This window comes from Limulus polyphemus, unplaced genomic scaffold (genome assembly GCF_000517525.1).
Source record: "Limulus polyphemus unplaced genomic scaffold, Limulus_polyphemus-2.1.2 Scaffold18, whole genome shotgun sequence".
Classification (NCBI taxonomy): Eukaryota; Metazoa; Arthropoda; class Merostomata; order Xiphosura; family Limulidae; genus Limulus; species Limulus polyphemus.
The window spans coordinates 867,121-878,438 of record NW_013665628.1 but is presented as its reverse complement, the minus strand read 5'-3'; the positions used below and the strand labels follow the sequence as shown (position 1 = coordinate 878,438).

Genomic DNA, 11,318 nt, shown 5'->3' with positions numbered 1-11,318 from the left:
ATTGTAGAGTCGAGCGCCTTATCCACCTGGACTTGAGATAGTAGTTAATTGATTATCTGACATGTGGAGTTTCAGTTATTTTTAATATTTACAATTTTTCTAGTTAAGACGACATACATATAAGTTCTACGGTCTCGGAGTATTTTAACTAGTTGTGTGTAGGCCTGGCATGGCCTAGAAGCTAGCTTGCCGGACTGTTAATCCGAGGGTCTATGGTTCCCGTCCCGTTGCTGCAAAATTGCGTTCCGTACACTGGGGACGTGGATGCGTTATGGGAGTGACGGTCAAATTCATACTGTTCGATTAGTGTTTTTATTTTGTATTTATGGTAAAGCTACTAAGGCTATGTGTCGCCGTCCTTGATTTTAAACTACTGACCTTAAGGAAGACAACTAACCAGCAGCACCTTACTATCCACCGTCCAAGTAAAGGAGTTGACTATCACTCTTATAATTCACCAACAACTTAAATTGTGGTGTAATATCACACGGATTAGAACTCTGGTTGCCATTTCCGATATCCAAAGTTCTACCGTATGGTCAATCTTGCCCATTCAGTTTGAGCAGCCCCAGATTGGCACAAGGTGCTGTTGGCTATCTCCCTTCCCTCTGTCTAGTCTATAAGTTCAGAATTATGTTCGGCTAGCGGATATAGTTCTTTTGAGCTTTGTTCAAGTAGTATTCTATGGAAAGAGTTAATTATGCTATGTTGATAGACTAATATATATATATACATATTACTGTTTGTTTGTTTGTATTTAAGCACAAAGCTACACAATGGGCTATCTGTGCTCTGCCCACCACGAGTATCGAAACCCGGATTCTAGCGTTATAAGTCCGCAGACGTACCGCTGTGCCATGGGGGGCATATATTATTGTATACCTTAAGTTGAATCAAAAGAAATTAAATATTCCCATTCTTTAAAAAGTACGAAACAAAAGCTCAATAATTTGTGAAACTAAATATAATAAAACCTATCAATTTTTCAGTGAGGATCGGGTGTTTTTTTTCTCAACGAATTTAGTTTTCGGGCGAAAATATGGTTTTTTTTTACTTGTCTAAATATTTTTCTAAATATAACATTTGCAAACAGAAACTAAACTGAGTTAGAAAGAAATTAAACGTAGGAATCTAGAAAACGGAATTTTAATGAATAAATAACCATTTTTTTTTGTCGTACAATAAAATTGAGAATTTGTAATGTTAGACTAATTCCGTGATCATGCAAATAGAGTTTAATCATGAAGAAGGGTTTGTTGTTTTACTAGTTGTTTGGTTTATTTTATTAAGGGGTTCACTATAATCCATCCTGAATATATAATATGGGATTTATATAATTAATCAAAACATTTGTGTAATGAACTAGCTCTACTGTAAGCATAAGTTCTCCGTTTAGTCTGCTGTACAACAAAGAATGCCTGTTCAATTCATACAAATTATAGTTTTTCAAATATTTTTAACTTAAAGAAAACAAACACATTTGTGCGAAACCTAAATTACACATCTAAACTTTGTTGTATAACTAGAACCTCAAGTTTATTGCCAGGATCAAAAGTCTGTTTAGATGTGTACACAAGTTTCAACATTGTTAAGATACTTCTAATATTCTGACCCACTCAAACATAATTGTTATGTCTGGTTTGATCTGCTAATGAAAAGCGTTTCTGTAACCCGGTGGCTCGGCGATAAGTCTGAGGACTTATAACTCTAAAAATCGGGCTTCGATACCCGCAGTGAGCATAGCACAAATCAGGGTCTTACCAAAGGTAGTGCGAGAGATGCACCCGCATAGAGCATCGACTGGTAAGGGGCGCGAATTTGTATCTTTCAAGAAAGGGGTTGATTAGATTTTTTTAGGAGGGGGTGCAGAACAGGGCACCGTTAATGATCAGTAGGCCCTGGCAGTGGATAGTCTATTATGCTTAACAAAAACAACGTTCTTGTATACATAAGCTTTTCTCGTCACGTCTTCTAGCGAGAACACTAAACATACTATGATAAACACATCCTATTCGCCAGTCATGTGATCACGCATACTTGATTTGATACATATCACTAAATTTACATATTCCACTGTACGTTGTTTCTAACCACCTAGTGGACGGCCCCCCAGTGGCACAGCGGTATGTCTGCCGACTTACAACGCTAGAAACCGGGTTTCGATACCCGTGGTGGGCAGAGCACAGATGGCCCATTGTGTTTCTTTGTGCATAAATTCAAACAAACCTAGTGAACGAACCAGTATAACTAGAATTTCATCTAGGATAATTAGATTCAAATATTTCACTCTACATTCTTTTAAGTACGAAATTTTGTTTTATTAGGAATAAAAACTACTCTTAAATCAACTTACTGATAGGTTGTACGAAACAGCCTACACAAATGCTTTTTTTTATAATAAATATATGTTTACCCATATATTGTAATAGATTATAGATATTGTTTATTTTACAAAATTAACAATATTAACCTTATCTAAATAATATTGTTTATTATACTATTTGGAAATCAGTTTGTTTTTCAACTTATAAATACAATTTAATATTACGTAATTACTTATCAAAATATTCATACATGCTAGCTATTATATAAGCGTGATGAATTCATATTTAAGCCAGATTTGGTTTAAAACAAATCTGTAATCCAAGTGTTAAAATATAAACAGGTGAATGTCGTCTTACAATATACTTAGCACCTTAAACGACCGTAATTATTGTATATCATTGTATCATGGAAAACAAGGTCATGTTATTCTTGTTGTTCCAAAGTAAATCTTATATTTTTATACCGATGACTAAGATATTATAAAAACTTACTTACAATATGAGAGCCACTAAAGACGACAAAAAAGTATTATTTTCGGTGGTGTTATAGGCTTAAAATTCGATAGGCAATTCCCCACCATCGTTTTTTTTTTTTGTCATAATGGCGTAGGAACAAATTGGCAAGAAATGTACGTTGCTTAACTTAATTCCATTGCAAATCCATAAATCTGATAATATATAAAAATGGTATTGAATAAAAAAAAATGAATTCTTAGTGTCCAATCTTAATAATTTCTTGAAAGCCTGCTTTGGAAGTCTTATAGCATCTTCGTTCCGATATAATAGCTTAACTGTAAGGTCTCCTCTAAAGGTGTATTAATGGACACGGTTTTTAACTGACGAATAGTGGATATTATGCTCTATATACTTATCTAACTGTACACAGACGTGTGCGTGTATTGTATATAGTTGAGTGACTGGTATGGTACAAACACTTACTAATTACTTTAGAGGAAGTTACCCGTATGAACAGAACAGTACACGTTACTATTATTATTATTGACTATTTCAATTTGTTTTAACAAATGATAATGTGAGATTGTCATTAGTTGGTATGACATCTTTTTTTTTTTTTCATAGGAAACGTTTTACTTCTAATTAATTCTTGGAATAATAATTATATTGGCATTTTTCCTACCTCTTTTTAAAATACGTGTTTTTTTTTTCATTAGCGTTGCAGAGACGTTTATTGCCCGAGTAGCGAAGCCATGGTTTTGGCCAGATTTTATATTTTATAGAACACAGCTAGGTAAGAAGTTTCTGAAGAGTACTGAAACAATGGACAAGTTTACACGTCAAGTGAGTCTTTTAGTTATACAGCAAAAATTGGGTTATAGCACATTCACCGTATTCTAACCCGTTATAATCGTACCTTAAGAAACACACAACAATTTAATTATTTAGTTATCACATTATAGTTAATGTAAATGTAAACATGATTAATAACATGCAAGTTTTTCCTCTGAAAGTTCGAATGTCTCTTAGTGGCTCTGCGTAAGTCAGAAGGCTTATAACGCTGAAAATCGGGTTTCGATACCCACGGTGGGTAGATAAATGATAGCCCATTGTGTAGCTTAGTGACTAAGCACAAAAATCCACAATCCAATCTGAGAATTCAAACATGTAACGAGGAGACTCTTTAACTGAGTTTTCAAGTCGGCTGTTTACTGAACAAATTAATAGAATATTACATGTATATCATATAGTAAATTGTGAAGTAAAAAAAAAAAAAAGAAAAAGAATTACACCGGCCCGGCATGGCCAGGTGGTTAGGGCGCTCGACTCGCAATTAGAGGGTCGCGAGTTCTAATCCCCGTCCCACCAAACATGCTCGCCTTTTCAGCCGTGGGGGCGTTATAATGTGACGATCAATCCCACGATTCGTTGGTAAAAGAGTAACCCAAGAGTTGGCGGTTGGTGGTGATTACTAGCTGCCTTCCCTCTAGTCTTACACTGCTAAATTAGGGACGGCTAGCGCAGATAGCCCTCGTGTAGCTTTGCGCGAAATTCAAAACAAACAAAAATTACGTGGTAGCTGATGTCGTAAAAACGGAAGTGGTCGGTAAAAATAATTGTATTCCAAGATTCTTCTTTTATTCGTTTTACGGTCATAAACTTGATTTTTGAAGAGGATTGTTTGTTTGCAGTTAAGCACAAAGCTACACAAAGGGCTATCTGTGCTCTGCCCACCACAGGTATCGAAACCTGGTTTCTAGCGTTGTAAGTCCGCAGACGTACCGCTGTACCACTGGGGGTTTTTGAAGAGGACTGCAATAAATATACATTTAAATGATAGCTATTAACTAAACGCAATAACAACAAAACGTACTAAGTTTTACTGCTGGTTCTATTTAAATTTACGCATATATAGGTTATACGAGCACGGAAATCAGAGAAGCTCAAACAGAAGGTGATAGAAAATGACGAAGATAATCAGCAGGATGAAATAGCGTCTGGCTACAGGAGGAAGAGACAGGCTTTCTTGGACTTGTTATTGGAACATCATCTTAAAGACAACACCTTAACCGAGGATGACATGCAGGAAGAAGTAGACTCTTTTATGTTTGCGGTAATAAATTTGGTTTAGTTACTTTTATTACATTTTATGCCTCTCTTTTTACAGCCTTTAAATAGTTTCAGGTGGGGTCTGGCATGACCTGACGGTTAGGACGCTCGATTCAAAATGTGCGGGTCGCGGGTTCGAATCCCCGTCACCGAACATGCTCGCCCTTTCAGCCGTGGGGCGTTTTAATGTGACAGTCATCCCCACTATTCGTTGGTAAAAGAGGAGCCCAAGAATTAGCGGTAGGTGATGTTGACTAGCTGCCTTCCCCCCTAGCCTATCACTTCTAAATTAGGGAATGATAACCCTCGTGCAGCTTTGCGCAAAATTCAAACCAAACCAAACTAGTTTCGTGCAGGTTATTTACACCAAGTCTACATAATCAAATCCTGACCGCGATAATTATTAGATATATTAATTTCAAAAATGGTTTTTCTCGTCCATTCTAATCGTTCGAAGATAAACCATGTTCCATATATCTTCTTTGGCTGAAGAGACAAAACCGAGGAAATAAAGAGTCAATTGTACGAGACTATCGAACAACTGGTTTGTCCAAAATTTTTCTCTTCTAAACAAGTAAGGTACAAACTATATGTGATAGACAGAAGCTATATTAAAGATAAATTTAATCACACTTAAGCTATTGTTATGATAATTTAAACTAGAGCAGTAGAGTTACCTGTATTTAGATTTAGTTTATATTTAGTCAGGTACGAAAATTAGGTTGTGGTTTGTTGGTACCTGTTTAAAAGAAAATCGTTCATATCATGAGATCATCACTCTCATTCGCCGTGAAAAATCAAATTTGCTTGTTTCTCAAAATAATGATTCTTATCACTTTATCTTGAAGTCATCCAGCAAGATACTTATAACCTAGTTGTTGTTAACTGTGAAAATACACAGGATAAGGCTTAAAGCACGTTAAAACTAAACGATATAAGAAGTAGCGTACATAAAGTGTTCCACAAACACACGTGCAACAATCTGCTTAGAGTAGATGCAGAAAGCATATTTTACGTAATCGATAAGTCTATGTGGCATGATAATCTGAACAAAAAACGATTAATTTAGAATGGCACACTACTCAAAGTTCATAGTTTCGTGACCTTTCTTCTATTAAAATCTATTTAAATTTGAAATGTTCTAGGTTAAATAACCTTCTCGAAACCTTTTTATTTAGAAAATAACCACTAAATATGAAGCTAAGTTTGATTTCATTTCTAAATAAAATCTCGTTTAACGACGTCCCAAATAAGTAATTTTTTGTCTTGCTATGGGACAGCGGTATGTCTACGAAGTTCCAACGCTAAATGGGCCCGACATGGCCAGGTGGTTAGAGCGCTCGACTCGCAACCTGAGGGTTCGCGGATTCGAATCCTTGTCCCACCAAACATACTCGCCCTTTCAGCCGTGGGGTTGTTATAATGTGACGGTAAGTCCTACCATTCGTTAGCAAATAAGTAGCCCAAGAGTTGGCGGTGGATGATGATGACTAGTTGCCTTCTCTCTAGTCTTTCACTGCTAAATTAGGAACGGCTAGCGCAGATAGCCCTCGTTTAGCTTTGAACGAAATTCAAACCAAACCAACGCTAAAATTTGGGGTTCGATTCCTTTCGATGGACATATTTCAACGTGATTTTGTTCTAAAATAAACTATTTTCTGAGTTGTATGTCTGCCAGTGGGGCAGCGGAAGTTAACGAAGTTGAAACGCTAAAATCCGTGGTTCGATTACCCGTAGTGGACACAGCGCAGATAGCCAATTGTGTAACTTTACGCTAAAATATAAGCAAACTTACAAACTCACACGATTTGTGTAAATGTAACGATAAGTACAAATGTATGTTTATTCAGGGGTAAAACATGCCCAGCCGTAGGCCCGTAGTGCCTACTTAACCAACAGAACAAGCATTTCATAAATTAGGATTTGTAGCATCATCACCCAGCTCTTTTAAACCAAATATGAAGTGCCCTCTGGTGACGCATGGAGTTAAATCATAATATTAGGATGATTTGAACTCAATTGTTCAATTCATAGGCATGGTAGAACGTTTTTAACAGCCAGTTTGCGAGAAAAGGCATCCATGTTTCTCCGATCTTGAAAATGTGATTAGTGGTGCTTTACATTATTTTCCCAATTAACTATAATACGAGCACATACATAGAAAAAAAAGACCAATGACTAAGACGTTATTTCATATTAATTTTGGTGCTTGTACAGACAATGTTAACCGTGCTTAACTTGGCGCAACTAATTTTCTAAATTGGATTTACACTCAGAAAGCATATATTATAGTATACTGACTCTTAAAAGTATATTAGGCATGTACAAGAAAATACAGGCAGCATGGAAACCCCAACACCATTAACATGCAAATGCATCCAACAAGCTTCCTAGATATGCATCAAACAGAACGATTAATACTTTAAAGATACCGACGAATTTGCACTTGAATGGGTTGGGCGTCCAATACGTGGTGCAAAATTACTGTTTCTTATAAAGAGTAAACCAGAATGGTTAAGATCTTGCAAACCTTAAGCTGAACAGATGTTCAAGTAATTAAAGGCTGACTACCAACATGAGTACATGAGTACCAAACATAGAAGCTTGCACTTAATTAAAGCAACTTATTGAAAAACTAAGCTTTGTCTAATAATAGACAAACCTAGAAGCTTGCACTTAATTAAAGCAACTTATTAAAAAACGAAGCTTAGTCTAATAATAGACAAACTTAGAAGCTTGCACTTAATTAAAGCAACTTATTGAAAAACGAAGCTTAGTCTAATAATAGAGCACCAAACCTAGAAGCTTGCACTTAATTAAAGCAACTTATTGAAAAACGAAGCTTAGTCTAATAACAGAGCACCAAACCTAGAAGCTTGCACTTAATTAAAGCAACTTATTAAAAAACGAAGCTAGTCTAGTAATATAGAACCAAATCTAGAAGCTTGCACTTAACTAAAGCAACTTATTGAAAAACGAAGCTTTGTCTAATAATAGAGCACCAAACCTAGAAGCTTGCACTTAATGGAAGCAATTTATTGAAAAACGAAGCTTAATCTAATAATAGAGCACCAAACCTAGAAGCTTGCACTTAATTAAAGCAACTTATTGAAAAACGAAGCTTTGTCTAATAATAGAGCACCAAACCTAGAAGCTTTGCCTTAATTAAAGCATCTTATTGAAAAACGAAGCTTTGTATAATAATATAGCACCAAACCTAGAAGCTTGCACCGAGAGTTGGACGTCTATGTGTGTGACCAAGGTATGAGAGGAAGCCCTATTTTATTGTTTCACAGAGTTGTTGGAAACTTTGACATTTCAGAGACGGTTATTTGGTTGAAAACACACATTCCTAACACTGATGGACTGTTCCCAACAGATCAGCAACTTCGGTCAAATATTTCATTGATTCGCAATGTACATAAGACGACTGATAAACGTTTTACTGTTGAGGTCTAAAGAATAATTTGTTTATTTATTTTATCAGTACATGTTCTCTATTACAGGGACTCCAGCAGCTTTTAAAGCCTTCCATACAGATAATGCACTGTTACATGCAAATATACTCTAAGCCATGGGTTCCCAAACTTTCTCAGCATAAGGCCTTCACAACATTCCGCATCCTAACTGAGTTCTCCCACCCATTAAATGGATCTATAGATATTGAGTACCTATTGCGTATTTTGTGTACGTGCTATGGCACCCCTGAAACTTTACTGCGGCCCCCAGTTTAGGACCCACTGCTCTATGCAGTGCTTTCTGGTCATGAATATTACTTTAAGAAAAGTGATGACTACTTTGGTAGGAGATCCTGTGTTTGGAAGGCAATATTTCCATGATCAAAAGGAGCATCAATAATGTTATTAATGCGCGCTTCAGATCTTATACCGATCTAAAATCAACATAAATATGATATATATACAAATATAATTTTCTATTGAATCGGCTGTTAATTTTCCAAAAAAATATTTTTTACAATTTTTTTTGGTAAAATGCCATCATCCCTCTATTGATTAACACCCAGAAAGGTGTTATATGTGCATCGTAACAGCATACAAAATTTGAGAAAAATTAAGTGGTTCGTCATAAAAATATTTGTAAGATGTGTCGCTTCATCTGTAAAAGTCGTTTTAGAAATGTAAAAAATCTCATTAACGAACGATGAAATAGTGATACAAGAACATTTGTTTACTCAATGATCCTAATGTGATACTTCTAAAGTTACACTAGTAAAGTCAGAGATTTACAAAGTACGATTAACTTTTTCAGGGCCATGATACAACGGCAGTAGGAATCAGTTGGGCCATATATGCTTTAGGTCTGTACCCTGACGTTCAGAGTAGGGTACAAGAAGAAGTTGATTCCATATTTGGAGACGACAAGGACCGACCAATCACAGCAGACGATCTTAAACAAATGAAGTACATGGAGCTGGTTTTGAAGGTAACACTGTACTATTAGAAACTTGTATAGTTTTCTAAAAATGTTCGCTTAGTTTTAATTTTTCGTTGTCTAGTTGTTATAGAAAGGGTATTTTAAAGTAATAATGATTTTAAGTAATTTTTCCTAAAACAATATAAGATTAAAATAGTATATACAAAGGAATGTCGAATTGCATAAAAACTGTGTTCTCTGAGCTTTCTTTACGATTTTTTAAACATTTCAAGAGACGACTATATATGAACAAAATAAGCAGATTTTTATTTTCAGTTATGTTTATTAAGTTGAAGGAATTGTTAAAATACCATGTTTGTGGTTTGAACCATATAAGTTTTATTTTCCTTACACTTTTTCTTGGTTACATTTCTGTGGTTTTCCCTGAAACTGAACTATTTCCTCACATTAACATACACGTGTTTGTAAAGTGACTTTCAGTTCTTAGACGTTCAAGGATGTTAGCATCTTATTTATTCATCATTTAACCTTCTTTCGACGGTTTCACAAATGCGTCATACTGTATTCTACACTCAGGAAACATCTTCAAATAGAATGGTTTATTTACAGACACAGGGCGAAGAAAAGCAATTTCAATATGCTTTCTATTAATTTAGTAATTAAATTGTTCGATTCATATTTTGACACAGTTCTTTCTATAAACATTTAAATAAATGCCTTTGTCAAAATATGTAAATTTTAAAATAACAGTTGTTTTTAATTGACTCAAGTTGCAGATCAAAGTAATTTTCCCCTCTGTTTTTTAAACGAAATGGTCATTGCTTAATTAATGAAAGTAGGGATTAATATCGACAAAAAAAAGATTGTGTAATTTTGTAAAGCTATTTCGGAAAATATAATGTGACATTTTGTAAAGGTATTTCGGAAACTAAGATTGTGTAATTTTTTAAGTTATTTCGGAAAATAATAATGTGACATTTTGTAAAGGCATTTCGGAAAATAATAATGTGATATTTTTAAAGCTATTTCGGAAACTAGGATTGTATAATTTGGTAAAGCTATTTCGGAAAATAATAATGTGACACTTTGTAAAGGGCCCGGCATAGCCAGGTGGTTAGGGCGCTCGACTCGCAATCTGCTGGTCGCAGGTTCGAAACCCGTCACACCAAACATGCTCGCCCTTTCAGCCGTGGGGGCGTGATAATGTTACGGTCAATTCAAATATTCATTGGTAAAAGAGTAGCCCAAGAGTTGGCGGTGGGTGGTGATGACCAGCTGCCTTCCCTCTAGTCTTACCCTGTTAAATTAGGGACGGCTAGCGCAGATAGCCCTAGTGTAGCTTTGCACGAAATTCAAAGCAAACACTTTGTAAAACTATTTCTGAAACTAAGATTGTTTAATTTTGCAGAAATGTTTCGGAAACTGATAATGTGAAGTTTTGTAGAATTGTTTCGAAAACTAACGGTGTGACATTTTCTCTGTTAGGAAACTCAACGTGTTTTTCCATCAGCTCCATTCATAGCACGGGATCTTGTTGAAGACTTAAATGTCAGTAAGTATACAGTAAAATGATCAAAACAAACGGTTATGTTGTCTCTCCTTAAGATTAATAGTTATTCAGATCTCACTAACAATGTCTTTGAAACATAATTTCAAATACGGACAATTGTGAGTGTTCTTTATATCACAAATGTTATCACAGTGATTTCGTTTTTTGATGGTGAGAAACTATATATTTTTAATCTGATAAACTTATAAGTTATATACACTTGCATTTCTGTAACTTTGGACTCATACTGTGGTTTACTTAAAGGTTCCAACTTGAAAGACAGAGAAATTAAGAAGATTTATTTGAAGACCAACTGAGTCAGATGTGTGCATTACGAAGCAAAGAATACGTCTGAAGTGCTGATTTTACACACCTCTGACTCAAAATATATAATTGCACAAATAAAAAGGACGTTAAAAACATACCTTTCAGTATTAACTATTTCAGTGTGAACTATTTGTTCACATCCATCACTAATTTTGAAC

At 35.2% G+C, this 11,318-nt stretch overlaps 1 protein-coding gene across 1 annotated transcript in view; it reads left to right on the top strand.

Annotated features, from left to right (window-relative positions):
• LOC106457644 (cytochrome P450 4c3-like) overlaps window positions 1-11,318 on the top strand; it is an 86,322-nt gene that overhangs the window by 20,863 nt on the left and 54,141 nt on the right. Inside the window, exons 6-9 of the mRNA XM_022383771.1 lie at window positions 3,497-3,623; window positions 4,696-4,893; window positions 9,159-9,332; window positions 10,770-10,836. Coding sequence (XP_022239479.1) covers window positions 3,497-3,623; window positions 4,696-4,893; window positions 9,159-9,332; window positions 10,770-10,836 — 566 coding nt within the window. The remainder of the gene's footprint in view (window positions 1-3,496; window positions 3,624-4,695; window positions 4,894-9,158; window positions 9,333-10,769; window positions 10,837-11,318) is intronic.